The sequence below is a fragment of the Gobio gobio genome, assembly GCF_949357685.1.
Source record: "Gobio gobio genome assembly, chromosome: 12".
NCBI lineage: Eukaryota > Metazoa > Chordata > Actinopteri > Cypriniformes > Gobionidae > Gobio > Gobio gobio.
The window spans coordinates 16236344-16254995 of record NC_137105.1 but is presented as its reverse complement, the minus strand read 5'-3'; the positions used below and the strand labels follow the sequence as shown (position 1 = coordinate 16254995).

Genomic DNA, 18652 nt, shown 5'->3' with positions numbered 1-18652 from the left:
GCTAGGCAAAAATGGATATAAAAACGAACGCTGCGTTATTTGCGTTAAATATTTTTAATGCGTTAACCTGAAAAAAATTAATGGCCCGCGTTAACGCGTTAATTTGCCCAGCCCTAATATATATATATATATATATATATATATATATATATATATATATATATATATATATATATATATATATATATATATATATATATATATATATATATATATATATATATATATATATATTACGGTAATGATGCTGAATGAGCCAAAACATTTTTGCTTTGTACGGCGACAAAATTTTCGTTGGCCCCACCAAATCTCAGTCCATGATTTTTTGAAAAGTTGGCAGCTCTGATGCCTAGGTGCTTGTTTTATACACTTGTGGCATTGGAAGTGATTGGAATACCTTCATTCAATGATTTGGAGGGGTGTCCCAATACTTTTGGCAATATAGTATATATACACCGATCAGGCATAACATTATGACTAATTCCTAATATTGTGTTGGTCCCCCTTTTGCTGCCAAAACAGCCCTGACCCATCGAGGCATGGACTCCACTAGACCCCTGAAGAGCACTGCAGACCGGGAACACCCCACAAGAGCTGCAGTTTTGGAGATGCTCTGTCGTCTAGCCATCACAATTTGGCCCTTGTCAAACTCGCTCAAATCCTTACACTTGCCCATTTTTCCTGCTTCAATATATATATACACACAATAATTTACCAACTTACTTCTCCTATTAATCAATTGAAAGACACCAAATCTGCTTGAAGATGATGGTCCTGCACTAGTACTCTGTAATGTAGAGATTTAAGATATCAGCTGTAAACTGAGTACATCTCTCATTAGGAAGAACTAATGGATCAGACACATTTTTTTGTCGTCATTTACCCTGGTACGGTTAGAGCTGGTAAGGTTCCTTAGTGACAGCCTTCCTGCCAGTGCCTCACGGATCTGCAACCATATGTGACAAAATGAGTTAAAGCACTGCAGTAGAACTGAACGCCTCTAAGATCATTTTAACAAAATGATTCTGACACAGTGGTTTTTCAAATTGTAAAAGCAAAAAAAAAAATGAATTCATACCTTGCTGTCTAAAAGTGTTCCAAACACCAAAATGAAGAATCCCTGCAGAAGTATTACAAATACTTGAGGAAAATGTTTTGGGAAAATAATTATTCTTGTAATACTGTTAAATTTCATATCCATAACAATATTGTAGATAACTTATTTTGCATCTTTGTGAGGCTTAAAAACAGAGTGTTGTAATTACAGAATATTACAATTAATGCATTATTTGCATTACAATTGAAGTCTGCATTTCAAAAAAAGCTAAATATAACTTTAATATTAAGTAAAAAATAGAAAGAAAGAAATTGATACCTGTAGTGAATTGAGGAGTGCAAACACCAAAAATCCAAATCCCCATGTTAGTCCAAAGATAGGAGTCAATATGGCCACACATCGGGCAATGACCACCAGAGCATGTTTCTCATCTGGTTGAGTTGTGGCACCAACTCCTCTCCTCAGCATCTTATACAGAACCACAATCAAAACCATAAGGTTTATGGCTACAATAGTGAGAGCTGGAATCACAAATGCCAGCAGGGCCTTAGATTCATTCCAGTTCAGCCAGCATGCATATTGTTTTGTGATGTAATTTTGTGGTCCACCTGTCGACGCAACAGTAATGACCGCTATGAGCAAAGGCGCACCATAACCAACTATGAAGGCAATGGCCATCATTTTGGCCCTTGACATTTGGGACAAGACCATGACTGTCCGGTAAAAGAGCAACAGCGATGAAATTGACATCCAGAAGAAAAGAGCCAGGTAAAAAAAGTGCATGAAGAAAACCGCTGGACTGCAGCGACCCACTGATGTTGGCTGCTCTTGTTCTGCGACTGCAGCTCCAATGATAAAACAGATGTTTGCGATCAGCAGGGACACGGCAATGTTGACTATGGAGACATGTCGCATGTAGGATGTGTCATCTCCTGTCATTGACTTCCATACGATAGTCTCAATAATGAGGCACAAAATCAAGCTGACCATTGAAATGCTAACACCAATGTAAGTTATATAGGCTAAGGCTTTGTTATCATCAAGGGAAAACGGTGACATTAGGATTGAAAAAGAGGTTGTGTGATTGCATTCACATGTGATCTTTCCAGTTTCATTCCCTGAGGGCTTTACTTCACATCCAGTGGAATCCCATGCGTCACGATTGAAGTTCCAAAAGACACACTGAGGATTTCCCAAAGACTGATTAGTAATGTCAAACGCAAAAGATATGTTGTTAAGCGTTTCATTAACCTTAACAACAACCACATCTCCATTGATACGCACATCTGATTTCGTACTGTCATTATTACTTGCATCACGACTAGGTAAGATTTTGTCAAGATTTGTGAAGACAATGATGGTTAAGGAGGTCATTTTAGGAACCTCCGGTATCAGAATCTCAGTAGTTGAGTTTGGCAGGTTTGATTTCCCAATATATGAGTTTTTTATTACAGCTCTATTCAACTCAATAGATGTTGCAGTAATCGTAAAATTGCCACCTGAGAGACGGGCTGTTAAATTTTCAATGGCGCTCAGAAGTGTAATGCTGGTGTTTTCTTTCGCCAAACTTTGCCATGATGCAGCGGCTTTATCTGAAACAAGGATATCCACTGTTTTAAGCAAATCCTGGAAATGAAATAGAACCATGTTTAGTTAAAACAAATGTATTTCATAGGATGGGACAATGATGATAATATACAGATGAACAGACTTTCTGTAATGTAAAACTAAATGTATGAAAATGTAACAGTACTGATTCAATCAGCCATCTGGCAGGATGGCCAAAGCCTGAACTCCTCACATCATCTTGTGATTGCCCTAATCAGATCAAACGTAAACAAAAGGCCTTTGTGTTGATGTGGCTATCTAAGTTAATTAACAACCCAAGGAGCCACAATGCCTCGCAAAGAAGACTGGAGAGCGTTATTGCCCCGAGAGATGCGCGCCTCTGGCGCACACATACATAGCTGAGCACACTGAACTGTCCAACACACACACACCCATTCAGCCATATATGGGCCTTTTCACCAAACGGCCTCCACAACAGGTTAAATATATATATTTTGTTGATGTAATATCTTTATACGATGTATTAGAATAACTAGGATGTTTACTGTATGTGAATCAAACTCTATATGCCAGTAACTGTGGTAATCCTGTATCTCTGTACGCTCAAGTCGCAGAATGACAGTTCTTGGTATCGCTGTTATCGCAGAGACCCGACTGTACCGAATCTCATTCACAAATTACAACAAGATGCATTATTACAAAAGTACCAGCTTTCTAAGAATAGAGCTTTAAAATGAGCACCCCGTTTGATTAGCCAAGAGGAGGGGGGTCCAGGAACAAAGGAAAACTCGTGCCTTCTTTCTCCCTGGACGTGATTGGATCCCTTCAACTCTTTGGGCATCAGTCATCTCATCTATGAGAACGAGAACTGACCATTAACTCTTTGCATTCCGCCACGGAGAGAAAGACCGGCAGCCTCCTCAAATGACTTTCCTAAGCTTCAGAGAAATTCTCCCGGAACCCGAAGATCCATACCAAACTTCCCTGACGATTCGAACTCAGACACTTACACACGAGGAGCCATAGTAATGCAAGTATTTTAATTCACAATCAAACTGCGTGTAAAAGGTTGTCTGAATTATTCCTGTTCACGGGACTGTTAATTTCTTGAGGTCTCTTGTGAAAGGGCTGTGAAGTTGTCTCTCTCTCTCTCTCTCTCTCTCTCTCTCTCTGGTGCATGCTGGGAAGTGGGAAGCTAGTGCATGGGAGGGTGAGCGTGTTGGTGAGAGGGAAATTTAAAAACTGTTTCTTGTCTTTATTTCTTTTTTTCCTCTTATTTAAGTATAGCTCATTTTGGAAAATTTTGCGACAATCTGCAATTGGATTATAGTTAGTTCTCAATTTACTGTGAATTTGGAAATCCGACCTCATGTTTGGGAGGGATGGCGTCTCACCTGAGTGTGGGAGCGTCATCCTTGTCACTCAAACACGGGGTTAGATGTGTTAGTAATGCGGGAGTTTCGGTGGAAGATGTACTGCTGGATGTAGGAGAAAGAGTGGGACATGGAAATATTATATCAGCGTCTCGGATGAACAAGGCTGTAGTGGTGTTTTTGAAAGATGAGCAACTTGTTAATCGATTGGTTGAAAGCGGAATTACGGTAAGTGGAAATTTTGTTCGAGTTCAACCTTTGGTTTCTCCGACAACAAAAGTAACGATCTCCAATGTTCCGCCGTTTATTCCCGACGCGGATATAGAAAGAGAACTGTCTCGCTTTGGGAAGTTTGCAAGCGGCATTAAAATGGTCCGGCTCGGATGCAAGAGTGCAGCTTTAAAGCATGTGTTGTCGTTTCGACGACAGGTGTATATGTTTCTGAATTCACAGAATCTGAATGTTTCGCTTAGATGCGTTTTTGATGGGAAGTTGTATATGGTGTATGCCAATGCTGGAGAAATGCAGTGTTTTGAATGTGGCTCAATGGGACATGTAAAATTGTCGTGCCCTTTTAGAAGTGAAGAGAGTGTGGCTGGTCCGAGTAATATTTCGGACGGGAGAACAGAGCATACAGTGATAGAAAAAACTAGGAGCAGTGAAGATAAATCGCTAATTAGTGAGAATCGCGTTGAAAATAGTTTGGAACAGTTTCAAGAGGGAGGTGTTACTGACGCTCACTGTAAAATCCAACAGTTTTTCTTACTAAGACTTTTTTAGTAAACTTTACTTAATGTCCAATAATTTGTTGAACTTACTTAAAACAATTAAGTAATCTGAACTATTTGCATGCTATGCCTTCGTTACTTAGAAAACTCAAGTAAACATTACTTGACTGGTTTGAGTACCATTTTGCCAAAACAAAAAAACAAGCAGGCGGACGGGCGGATGGGCAAAGTGTTTTTGAGGTGGGGAAATTTTGTATAGACTTATCACTCATTTCCTCCACTTCCTCTCACCATAATTGTGATTAGTGTTCCCTTTGGTTGGACACTTGGAACTTCATTCATATTATAGTAATTAACTTCCTATTAATGCAGCAATGCAACAAGAAATCATAGTTGTATGATTTCAAAAGAAGGGAAGTAATATATATATATATATATATATATATATATATATATATATATATATATATATATATATATATATATATATATATATATATATATATATATACAGGGAGTGCAGAATTATTAGGCACGTTGATTTTCTGATCATATTTTTTTTCCAGGCACATTTGACCAATTCCAAAACACAGTAATCCTAATAACTACTATTGATTTAGTATTTAATAATGTATAAGTGATATATAATTGTTCATGAAGGCTGGAAATGAAAAACACCTTATATTCAGGTGTGCAGAATTATTAGGCATGTTTTCTTTTACAGATAAATTGAGCCAAAAAAGAGATTTAACTCAGACTGAAAAGTCAAAAAGTATTAAATGCCCATGAGAAGGATGCAATACTAATGCAATACTAGACATTGCAGTTAAGGCCTGACCATTGGACAGTGAAATGCTCGTTGGGTCAGCAGGGTCAGACAAAAACAGGTGGTGAAGAAAAGACACCTGTTAACTGCAAAAGAATTAAGAATTAAGGTGAAGAATTAAGGGTGAAACCATCAGGAACCCTTTAGTCTCCAGCGACACCATTTTCCAGAGCTGCAACCTACCTGGAGTCTCCAGAAGTGAAGGTGTCAGGATCTCAGAGACTTCAGTTAGGTAAAGAATCCTAAAAAATGACCCCCACTAGATAAGAATCATAAGCTGAAGTGTTGTAAAATACATGAAGAAGGTTTTTTTATAGGCTTTATGGACAGATAGGTTGAGAGTGACTCTTGAAGGACCAGCACCACATCCTCTAGTACCACTGTTTGAAGAATTCATCTTCCAGAATCTGGCAGTACCTTTTTGGGAGTTCATTTTTAGTCCATCTCTTTTTAGTCCATCTCTGACTTCAGGATGGACTAAAATGAACTCCCAAAACGTACTGCCAGATTCTGGAAGATGAATTCTTCAAACAGTGGTACTAGAGGATGTGGTGCTGGTCCTTCAAGAGTCATTCTCAACCTATAAAACCTATAAAGCCGATAAAAAAGCAGGCTTCATGTATTTTACAACACTTCAGCTTGTGATTCTTATCTAGTGGGGGTCATTTTTTAGGATTCTTTACCTAACTGAAGTCTCTGAGATCCTGACACCTTCACTTCTGGAGACTCCAGGTAGGTTGTAGCTCTGGAAAATGGTGGCGCTGGAGACTAAAGGGTTCCTGATGGTTTCACCCCTAATTCTTCACCTTAATTCTTAATTCTTTTGCGGTTAACAGGTGTCTTTTCTCCGCCACATGTTTTTATCTGATCCTGCTGACCCAACGAGCATTTCACTGTCCAATGGTCTCGCCTTAACTGCAATGTCTAGTATTGCATTAGTATTGCATCCTTCTCATGGGCATTTAATACTTTTTGACTTTTCAGTCTGAGTTAAATCTCTTTTTTGGCTCAATTTATCTGTAAAAGAAAACATGCCTAATAATTCTGCACACCTGAATATAAGGTGTTTTTCATTTCCAGCCTTCATGAACAATTATATATCACTTATACATTATTAAATACTAAATCAATAGTAGTTATTAGGATTACTGTGGTTTGGAATTGGTCAAATGTGCCTGGAAATATATATATAATATATGTCAATTAATGATGTATAACATAACTATATTTAATGTCAAATAATGATCTTTTAACATTATTTTTGCTAATATTTATGGCATAACCTTTTAATTGAGTTGATATAATCTCTCTATATTTGTCACAATATCATTTGACCATGCTTGAATGTGTCACACACAGACTTCAACATTCAGCATGCAAAACACAACAATGGTAACAAGGTTTTTTTTTTATTTAATTAATTTTTATTTTTATTATTAATACGACCTTTACTATTTTACTTGCTGTCATTATTGGGGTTATACTGACAAAAGACAAATAGTAAAATAAAGCTAAAAATAGTAAAACGAAGCAATTAATTTATTGAAGCCACAATGCACTCTGGGAGTACACTTCCTCAGATCCCAGATAGAATTAAGTTGACAAAACTTAAACGGTTTAAGTAAGAACAGCTTAATGCAATTAAGTAATGCTTACTTAATTGTTTTTAGTACCTGTAGACAATTGATAAGTAATAAACAAGTGTTGAATGGAGTTCAGTTGTTGCTTTTTGTCTTCACTTATTTTTTTTAAGTTCAGCTTACTTGAGAATTTTAAGGCAATCGGTTTCCTAATATTTTCCTAGTAATGTGAGCACTAATAACAAGTTAACATAACTAATAATTTTGAGTTAAGTATACTTCATTAACAAGTTTTCTGTACAAATTTTGTTAAGTTTAGCCGACAAAAAAATAATACTCTGCTTTGCTTGAAAATTTTAAAGCTACACTGTGTAACTTTTTTAGTCTATTCTTAGCTAAAAACACTTAGTTCTTTCAAAAATATATGTGCTCATTAATGTATATTTACTTCTTTCAAGTAATAAAGTATTCTCGTAAGTTTATAATATGCCATTGAAAATACATAAGGTAATGGGATCTAACGGTGGTCGCCATGTTGCCCCTCCATCTTGAAAGTACATTAGCCAAAGAGGGACATACCCGTAAATTCAAGCTTCGCCTTTCGCGTTTTAACCGGTTTTAACACTGTGCGCGTCAACTTGTTCAGACTTGTCTGGTGTATGCGCAGAGAGTTTTCATCTCAGCAGCTCCAGTAACAGAGTTATACGGAGTTTTCCTGGCTTGTTTATTCCTCAAAAGTCTGTTTTTCCTTGTGTGGTATTTCTGTGCGTTAATAACTCCGTAAGTAATAATAGTTATTGTCATTGTGGATGTGTTTCAGAGTGTGTCATCATGTAATTCAGTTGATGTTACCTCAGAAGTATTTTTGTGTCAACATACAATAGCGTAATGCTCACCTATTTGAATAGTCATTCAGTTATTAACAATGTTTATTCGTTTATAGAAAATATTTGCTTGTAATGTATGTTGATGGAAATATGTATCAGGTCTGATCGGCATATTAACACTTGTTATACAGAGCTAAACCTGCGCACACACTTTTGTAATCCGACACCGCTTGTTAACAGCAGCGGCAGCTCCGCTCCTTTTAATGCAGCTGCATTTAGCGCCTATATGTGGTACAATAAGCTCTGGTTTACGGTTACATTATACAAATGTAACTTATAAGTATAGTTATACAGTTCTTAACTGTGTATATTCTGTCATGTCATTATCATGTAACGTTATATTTACCATCCTAATTTGTTCTCTCACAGAAACCACATTTATGTACATATCCATGCAAACCTGTTTATGCCTTGCAATTGGATGACTGAATAAACATTACTATCATAAAAGTTCACTCTGGATTAGCTGCAGTTCTTTCTAGCCGAATAATTAGGCCAGTTGAGTTCCAACCATCCCACTGCGCACAGAATATCCCACAGGCACCGTGTCGAATGTGGACGAGGTCGAACTGGAAGCCATATTAATCTTGGACTAAATCGGCCACCGTAGGAGTTAAAACGAAATCGGAATTGAACAGAACAGAAACTAAAATTCACTGGATGGTCATATACAAGTTCACCACTAGATGGGGGAAAATATCACACAGTGTAGCTTTAAGGCAATCGGTTTCCTCACTTTTTCTAAGTAAAGTCAACTTATTATGTTTTACAGTGTAGAAGTGAAGAGCAGAAGGAAATCAGTTCTGGTAATGTTCAAAAGCAGAAACGTGCTGTGAATGGTAAGCCTGTTGTAAGTGATGTAAAAGTTTGTTGTAAACAGGTTCAGGAACTAATTGTTGTTCCTGTTGAGGAACAGGTGAGGAAGAGGTGAGGAGAGAAGATCAGATCAGATGGTTACTGAAAGCAGAGAGGAAGGAGAATCCAAGGCTGAAGGTGGAGATGTTTTTCCTTCACCAAAGTTAGTGTTGGAAACTGATAAGGAAATGGGTAATGAGGATGGAGATGATGATGAGAGTGTTCAATCTGATTTTTCAGATATATCTGATGTCTCGCAGATTACCTGTGATCAAGTATATTCGTTGGAAGAAATAAATGAGTTCATGGATGAGACTTTTGGAAAAACTGTTGATGTAAAGAATTTTTTTTCTGATTTGAAAAAGTTTGAAACCTCAGTTCTTTACTGGCAGAAGAGGGTTGGGGAAGATGGCTTGAGTCAGAGAAAAAGATTCCGGTTAAAAAAGATACTTTCAAAGCTTAGAAAAGGAAAAAGTCATGCAAAACGTAAATTCAGCTGGGCTAAATGAGGTTTACTTCACTTAAGGTGACTTTACTACCCTTCTTTTTCTGTCTGTCTCTTCTTACTTTTAGTCTTCTTATGGAGATTATAAGAGTGGGCTCTTTAAATATCAATGGGGGAAGAGACAGGAGCAAGAGAGCGATGGTTGCTGAAATCATAAATTTAAAAAATATAAATGTTACATTTCTACAAGAAACACATACTGATTGTAACAATGAGATAGATTGGTATACTGTAGATGGTGGGAGGGAAAATGCTTTATTAGTCATGGATCAAACAGAAGTGCGGGTGTGGCTATCCTTTTTTCAAAGAAATTGGATGTGAAAGTTTTGTCAACCATGGAACTAGAAAAAGGAAGAGTTTTAATAGTTAAAGTAGAAATTAAGGGGTTTGTATTTTTGTTCATTAATGTTTATGCTCCTAATAAAGGGCCAGATCGTGTAGAACTTTTTAGAAAATTACAAAATATTTTGAGACAACAAAATGATGATTTTTGTGTGATAATGGGTGGAGACTGGAATTGCACCATTAATTCTTTATTAGATAGAAATGGAGAAGAGTCTCACCCACAGTCAATTCATGCACTTCTCAATTTAACCAAAGAGTTTGAATTAATGGATGTGTGGAGGGATAGAAACCAGATGATTAAACAGTACACATGGATTAAGATGTTGGATTCTTCTATTACTGGTGCAAGACTAGATAGAATATATGTTAGTAAGAATGAAAACAACAGAATCATGAATGCAAATATTTTTCCGAATGGTTTTTCTGACCATTTTGTCACAATTGATTTTAATATTATCAAAGAGTCACGTCCAAATTATTATTGGCATTTTAATATTAAATTATTGCAAGATAATTCTTTCTGTGAGAAATTTCGTTTTTTTTGGGGGAAATGTGGAAATTGAACAAGAAACATTTTGAAAGTTTGACTCAATGGTGGGAGATTGGGAAAACAAAGCTCAGGATATTTTGTCAGGAGTGTTCTTGTCATTCCACGGTCAATATAAAAAAGAAAATAATACAGTTGGAGAAAGACATTCATGATATGGAACGTATGATTGATGTCAATGATGTAAGCATAATTAAGGGTTTAAAGGATAAGAAAATGGATCTGAAAGTTCTTTTGGAGGAAAGAGTCAAGGGTGCTTTGATTAGAGCAAGGATAATGTCTATTAAAGATACTGATGCTCCTACTTCTTACTTTTTTAATTTAGAGCGTAAAGCTGCGCAACAGAAATTTTTACATTGTGTGACGAGTCCACCCAGAGGAATCAGCGTCGCCCTGGCAACAACACACCTGCACGTCATCACCATGGGCTGATCGTCACAGCTGCACCTCATCAGCCCGGAGGCATATAAGCAGCTATGGATGAGCAGACAGACAGACTCTGGTCTCGAGCTGAATGCACTGCTGGACTAACCTCTCTTTGTTGTTCTCCCCCAGAAAGCAGCGAGTGACCGACAGCCCACTTCACTGGACCACGTTTGGACACCCACTTTCACGAGGATTGAGCACCACCGAGCACAAGGATCACCAGCCATCACGCACTGGCTCACTGACTGTTTTCACCTTTTCACGCGCACTGTAAATAAAATCCACCCTCCGGGCCTTTTTCACTCAGCCTGCCTTGTTGTGTGATTCCTCACCCCGTGACAATTGTTTGCGTCGTGAGAATGGGACATTGACTTCAAATCCATTGGAAATTAGAAAAATGACTATTGACTTTTATGAGGAACTTTTTGGATCAACTGAATGTGACTCTGAAGGAATGGATGAACTGTTGCAAGGGTTGCCTAAACTGGAACATGTGGACAAAGAAAAGCTTGAGAAGATGATCACGTTTAATGAACTTTCTGAAGCCATTCAACAACTCTCTACAGGTCGAATACCAGGAATTGATGGTCTGCCTGCAGAATTCTATAAGAATTTCTGGTGTATTTTAGGCATGGATTTTTATGAAGTAATTTGTGTTTTGAAAAAGGACTACTTCCAACTAGTTGTCAAAGGGCTGTGTTATCCCTACTTCCAAAAAAAGGAGATTTGGCTTTGTTGAAAAATTGGAGGCCAGTGTCTTTAATGTGTTTAGATTATAAAATTACATCTAAGTGTCTAGCCCAGGGGTTTTCAAATTGGGTGAATGTGAGCCTCCCCTTAGAGTAGGTAAGGACAGCCGAGCCCCCCCTTCCCCAAAATCCTGTCCGCCTGCTCTAACCCACACACGCCTCGGCAGTAAATGCCATCTTCTGTGTGTTCCTGGCAATGATGAGTTTCAATAACAACTAATAAAATGTAAATATTTTTTCATATTGTATTTTATTTCCTTTTTTTTTTTTTAAGAAGTGCATTCATAAATCTTTGCAACAGCAAATAACTTCCAACTTTATGCAGGCCTATTTGAGGCTACTTTTAAAAATCACAGAACATCAGTAGGCCTAACCATAAGTCAACAAAACATGCTGAATGTTACAAGTGTGAAACTTGTGTCTGGGTCTTAAAGGGATAGTTCACTTTAAAGGGGCTATATGCAACTTTTTCCCCAAAATAAACGTAACAATAGCCTTTTTATTTGACCATTTATGACTCAAACATCTCCTGATGAGCATACTGACACCTTGTCCGCTCACAGTGGGTGCACCTATAAGCCTGTATCCTATTTTTCCTATTTTCTGGCGGGTCGTTTTTTCCCGCACTGTCTGCGGATGTGACGTCACCACCGCTGCGAGAGCGAGCAGAAAATAAGAGCAGTTCTGTTTTTTGGCCACAGGTGTCAGTCGCGAGTTTAAATTTCAGAAAAACGCATATAGCCCCTTTAAAATGAAAATTCTGTCATCATATAGGCCTACTCACCCTCAATTTGTTTCAAGCCTGTATACATTTCTTTCTTCTGCTAAACACAAAGCAAGATATTTTGAAGAATGTCAGTAACCAAACAGTTAACTGGTCCCATTGACTTCCATAGTAAGAAAAAATATATATACTATGGAGGTCAATGGGACCAGTTAACTGTTTGGTTACTGACATTCTTCAAAATATCTTGCTTTGTGTTTAGCAGAAGAAAGAAATTCATACAGGCTTGAAACAAATTGAGGGTGAGTATATGATGACAGAATTTTCATTTTAAAGTGAACTATCTCTTTAAGCGCACATTTTAATGCACATAGTCTCGAACAAAATCAGCACAATGGACAGCTCTCTGATCAATGAACGACAATGCTTTTTGTTCACGGAGCGCATAACACATAACAGTCAACTGCATTGAAGGCATGTTATCAGATCAAAAAGATTTGCATTACAATTTTTTTTCAGCCACATACAAGATTTGTATGTGGCTAAAATTATTTAAAATCATATTCAGATTTAAACAATAAACAAAATGCACCATTCACGTAATTTGCACGTGTCATTCACGTCATTTGCACGTGTCATTCACGTCATTTGAATTTTAATTTTGAACTTTGAATAACCGCCCATATCAGTGGGAACAATGAGGACGCGCTTTTGACGCGCAGAGGTGTTCGATGCGGGGCTGCACTGCAGAGAGAAATAAACGCAAGTCGTCCTTCACCTGCAGCCTTGATCTGTATTTATTTTTAATCATGGTCAGTGCGGAAAACCCACACTCACACAAGTAAGTGGAGGTGAAGGGGATTAGGACTTGCATAGCCTTAGTGGAGATCTGAGGGAACTCGCTCTCCACAGACAACCAGAAACGCGTGATCGGCATTTCTGCCAGTCTCTGCTTCAAGTCCACATTCGAGCTGAGATCGACCAGTTTTTGTTAAAGCTTAATAAAAATTTAAAATAAAAAAGTTCGATTTCGTGCATTGATTTGTATTAGTAGGCCTACACTAGTCTTTTCTGTCTGTGTCAGCTGCAAAAATTAAGTTGAAGATCGCCATCTCCGTATTGAACACGCCTACAGAGAGAAATGCACATCATGGCCATTCGGATTACATTGAGTAACGTTAGCTAGCCTATTTCTTTTCGTTTTGAATAGTTTCGTTTAAAGAAATGTAAAGCTTTCTTAAATATTTTTCATGTCTATGAGGCATAAACTGAGTTTCGATTAATTTATAATAAAAAATTAGAGATATGAGATATGAATTTATGATGCGCTCCAGTTCACGCGTGCAATGCAATTGATCGCGGCTATATTTGCTTCTTATTTATTAAATCCAGGCAATTTGTTGAATAAACATTTATTAAAATTAAGATACAATTTATACAAAACGAAATTCACTTTAAACTAAAGAAAGTCTTTCTACAAAACGAAACTTAATGAAGTGGTCAATCATGTCTGACCCACTCCATGTCCCCGATGCATCCTATCTTACTCATGGTGTTCACTTTTCATAATCAACATATAGATGGAAAAAAATAACATATAATATTTTAACATATGAAACTAAATGCGTTTATTTAATGGCTACAACACATAGGCTATTAGGCACATTCAAGTTAATTCTCCAATTAATTTTAAATTGATTGAAAAAAATAAACATAGCCTACCCCTTAAAAAAATTATTGTATTGCAGTTTTTTCTAAGTACAACAAACACTCTTTCTGCGTAAAGTGTTTGTGTTGAAAACAGGTGCCATTCATAAAATCCTTCAGTTTTCGAGTAGGCCTGTGCCTTGAGCACCTGTGCACACGTTGAGCCAGAAGGAGCCATTGCTTAATCTGTCAGCATTACTACTTGTCACTAATCAGTCAACTCGTTTGTACCACGACGCGAGTATCCCGCGTAGCTTTTACCCAGTATACCGCGACGCGAGTATATGGTTTATTTTTTCTTCACGTCGCGCCTCCCCTGTGGCTCTTGGGCGCCCCCCAGGGGAGGCGCGCCTCACCTATTGAAAACCGCTGGTCTAGCCAATAGGCTTAAGAAATATTTACATATAGTGGTGAAGAAGGAACAAACATATTGCATTCCTGGTCGTACAATTATGGACAATTTGTTTTTAATAAGGGATGTCATTGATGTTTCAACTATTAATAACTGTGATATCGGGCTTTTGTCAATTGATCAAGAAAAAGCCTTTGACCGGGTTGGGCATGCATATATTTTTAAGGTTTTAGAAGTTTGTGGTTTTGAAAAAAAAAAAAGATCTCTTGGATAAAGTTGTTGTACAATAAGGCCTCTGTAATGATCAAGGTAGGGGGTGGTTTGAGTAGTCCAGTATTTGTTAAATGAGGCATTAGGCAGGGATGTCCTCTTTCAGGGCACCTATATAGCTTAGTAATTGAGCCACTTTTGGGTGATTTAAGAAATAAATTGAAAGGTTTTCATGTTTCAGAACAGTTCAAATGTTCCGTATCTGCATATGCAGATGATGTAACTGTTTTATAACTGGGCAGGAAGATATTCAAATACTCTGTAAGAGTTTAGCCCTGTTTGAAAAAGCATCCTCTGCAAAGGTAAACTGGGGAAAGAGTGAGGGCTTTATTATGGGGGATTGGAGAAATGGTGGAATACCTCACATTCCAGGAGGGTTAAAGTGGGGAAAAGAAGGTATTAAAATGTTAGGTGTTTTCTTGGGCTCTGATAACTATAGAAAAAAAAAATTGGGAAGGTATGCTGGATAAGGTGTTAGCCAAGTTGTCTAAATGGAAATGGCTATTACCTGAACTATCCTACAGGGGTAGAGTCTTGGTCATAAATAATTTGGCTGCCTCCATGTTATGGCACAGGCTGAATGTGCTAGAGCCACCTGATGGACTGATTAAGGAAATCCAGAGGAAGTTGGTGGAGTTCTTCTGGTCATGCCAACACTGGATTCCTGGGCCAGCTTTGTATTTACCAATTCAAGAAAGAGGACAAGGTCTTGTGGACATTAGAAGCCGGATTAACACATTTCGTTTACAAGCAGCACAGAGGCTGCTGTATGCGGAGGAGACAAGAGTGGAGCAATGTGGCATGTGTTTTGCTGAGAAGGGCATCAAGTCTTGAATATGACAAGCAACTGTTTTTAATCAGAACTGATGAACTGGACTTGAATAATTTGACTCCATTCTATCGCTCCATGCTACAAGCGTGGAATAGGACTTTTTCTGTAAGCAGAGGAATTGATCAACCACAAGACTGGATCATGGGGGAACCTCTGTTTTACAATTCATTGATTCAGATGAAATGTCTGTCTTCAGGAGGTTTGAGGAACTGTCTGATTAGAGCTGGATGTACAAAAATTGAGAATCTCAGAGATGACAAAGGGTGGAAAATGGCAGAATCACTACAGAAAGATACAGGAATAAACTCTCTACGCCTCTTGTCTCAGCTTCTGAAGGAAGTGAATGAAGCTTTACCAGGAGTCTGCCGCAAAGCTTTAGAACTTCAGCAAGGACTAGAGAGAGGGAAAGTCTGCAAGATCCCATTGATTTCAGTGTCTGCTGCGGCAAAGGAGGAGTACCAAGAAGAAAGTGGCACAATATTGACTTTTAAAACACCACAATTGGGATGTCCGTTTCAGGACATCAGCAAAAAAACAATATATTCTGTGTGTGTCAAAATGTCCCATTGGCATGTTTTGAAGAGAGTCAAGGCTTGGAGGTGGTCAGATTTATTTGGGCCAGACTTTAGGGGTTGCTGGAGATCTCTGTACAAGCCTCCTACAGAGAAGCGTACAGCAGATTTACAGTGGAGACTAATTCATGGTATCATAGCTACGAACAGACACGTGGCGCACCTGAATCCAGAAGTAGTAAAACAAAGTCCGTTTTGTGGAATAGAAGAAACTGTAGATCATTTGTTTATTTATTGTGAGAGATTAGGAGGTCTTTTTGACTTTTTAAAAAGTTGGTTTGATGGTTTTGGTGTGAATTTTTCTCATAAAGGTTTTATTAGTGGTCTGAAATATAATGTCCAGGAACGAAAAAAAGTGTGTTTAATAAACTATTTGTTAGGATCAGCAAAGATGGCAATATGGATAACTAGGAAGAATAAAATATTGGGTACTGGATCACTTGATGTAGAGATGGTATTGAAAGGGTTGGTTGCTGCTCGAATTAATATTGAGTTTTCATACTTTAATATGGTTAATAATGTATTCGAATTTGCAAGTATTTGGGCTGTGGAAAATGTTTTGTGTGAAGTTGGAGATGATGATGCTGTTTTTACATTTTTAAAGTGTTTTTTTTTGTTTTTTGTTTTGTTTTTTCTCCATCTCTATGTTTTAAGTGATTATTTATATATATTGTTTATTTGAGGTTAGATGTTGGAGTGAAGTTATGATGAATTGTTCTGTGATATAATAAAGTTTTGTTAAACCTCTCTCTCTCTCTCTCTCCCTCGTTTCTTGTTACTATTTCAGTAATACAAATTGTACAAACATAGGAAATATTATTTGTCCTGATCAAGCAGATTAATGTTTCTTAAAGTTTGTAAGATTGATAATTGATGAAGAAATCAATTTGGATAAAGGTTAATTTTACATGATTAAAGGTTCCGTTATAAGTTAATATTGTCTGCACAACAAGCAAATCATATTCATAGACTCATGAATATTTATACCATTTGAATTAATTATTCCCCGAAACTCAATTGTTGTTACAAAAATAAAGGCATTTTGTTTTTTCTATCAAGAAAAAAGGCTCATTTTATAGGCTATAAGTATTCAATTCAGAGGCTACAACAAGCATAAGCTTTATAGAACACACGTTGAATTTGCACAATACTTTAAATATACATACCTCCATAACAGGCTTATTGATGATAATGATTTGTGAGATACTAGCAATGTTTACGAGTATCCCAACAATTGTTTGGACAGTCAGAGGAGACTGTGTTACCTCCTGATTATTGTGCACTGCAGCATTACTGAGCTGAGCCACAAACTCTGGTATCTGCTCCACAATCAAGTCCTAAATTACAACACAAAAACACACACGCACACATAATATATATATATATGTATATATATATATATATATATATATATATATATATATATATATATATATATATATATATATATATATATATATATATATATATATATATATATATATATATATATATATATATATGAACAGCTTACTATTTTGCCAGTATTCAGTAAAAAGATGACAAATAGCTTACCTCAACTTCTCTTTTAAGGATGCTAATTATTTGAAGTATACAGTTCCTCCTGAACTCTGTCCATTTACCAGCTCTACAATGATAAATTATACTGCCATCCCATTTTTTTTCACAGGGTCCTGTCACAAAATTATTTTCATTTCCAACTCCAAGTGTGTCATTTTCACAGCTAAATTCTGCCATTAGAAAATATTTGATTGAGTTTCAGAAAAAGAGAAAATCAGTTATTTCTACAACTGAAATGGATAAAGGAAAGTGTTGCACCAATAAAAGGATGCAAAATTAAAGTTTCACCTCCTTTCACTTTCTGAACTGTGACTCTGTTCCAGCCATAACCAAATTCTTTAAGTACCGGGTCCTTGAGTTGGCATGTAAAGGTTTCATTCTCACAATTTCCATTCATGATTTTATGTTTCAGTGTGATGCATCCATCCACTGATTGCATAAAACGTAAAGTAAATAAAATAATTTCAAATTTTTTTCTACTGCAACTGATAACTGTAAATGTGTATAACTATAGCCACGTTTCCACCACAGGAACTTTACCCCGGAACCAGGAACTTTGGGGGGGAACTCGGTGTGTTTCGACCGCAGGAACCAGGGTCTAAATGAAGTTCCGGGTAAATATTTCCCCCTCCAAACGGCCCTGCTTGCGAGGTGGGACTTTTCAAAAGTTCGCGAACTTTCGGGGGTGGGACTTGGGCGCTGAACATGCTGATTGGTTGAGCTCTCGCAGCTATTTTTTTTTCCACCGCCATATTTACAAGTCTTTTGCGAGGTGGGTTCCGTGGGTTTTGCGTTCAGTAAATATTTTTTTTGCAACAATGGAGTTCAACAAAAAATTCGACCGATGGACCGACGACGAGGTTCAGGCTTTATTGAGCATATATGCGGAGAGACATCCAGCGGGAACTAGAAACGGCGACCCGTAATGAAAAGGTATACCTGAAGATATCGACTCGGTTCCAGTCACACTGGAAAACAGTGCAGAGAGAAGTTGAAGAAATTAAGACAAGATTACAAGAAATTAAAGGATCATAACAACCGGAGCGGTTCCGACCGGCGTATCAACAAGTGGCATGACCGCCTGGACGCGTTGCTGGGACACAGACCGTCCTTTTCTAGGGCAGCGGTAACGAAAGACTCGGCTAGTGCGTTGTTGGAAACCATCCCGGAATCCGAGTGGGTTGAAGG

General features: G+C 37.5%; 1 protein-coding gene across 1 annotated transcript in view; it reads right to left on the bottom strand.

Moving 5' to 3' along the window:
* Positions 1 to 18652, bottom strand: part of LOC307135660 (adhesion G-protein coupled receptor F1-like) — a gene marked incomplete at both ends in the record, with an annotated part of 33649 nt that overhangs the window by 4159 nt on the left and 10838 nt on the right. Inside the window, 5 exons of the mRNA XM_079832233.1 lie at positions 884 to 946; positions 1079 to 1120; positions 1376 to 2683; positions 17071 to 17241; positions 17459 to 17634. Of these exons, the coding sequence (XP_079688359.1) occupies positions 884 to 946; positions 1079 to 1120; positions 1376 to 2683; positions 17071 to 17241; positions 17459 to 17634 (1760 nt within the window). The remainder of the gene's footprint in view (positions 1 to 883; positions 947 to 1078; positions 1121 to 1375; positions 2684 to 17070; positions 17242 to 17458; positions 17635 to 18652) is intronic.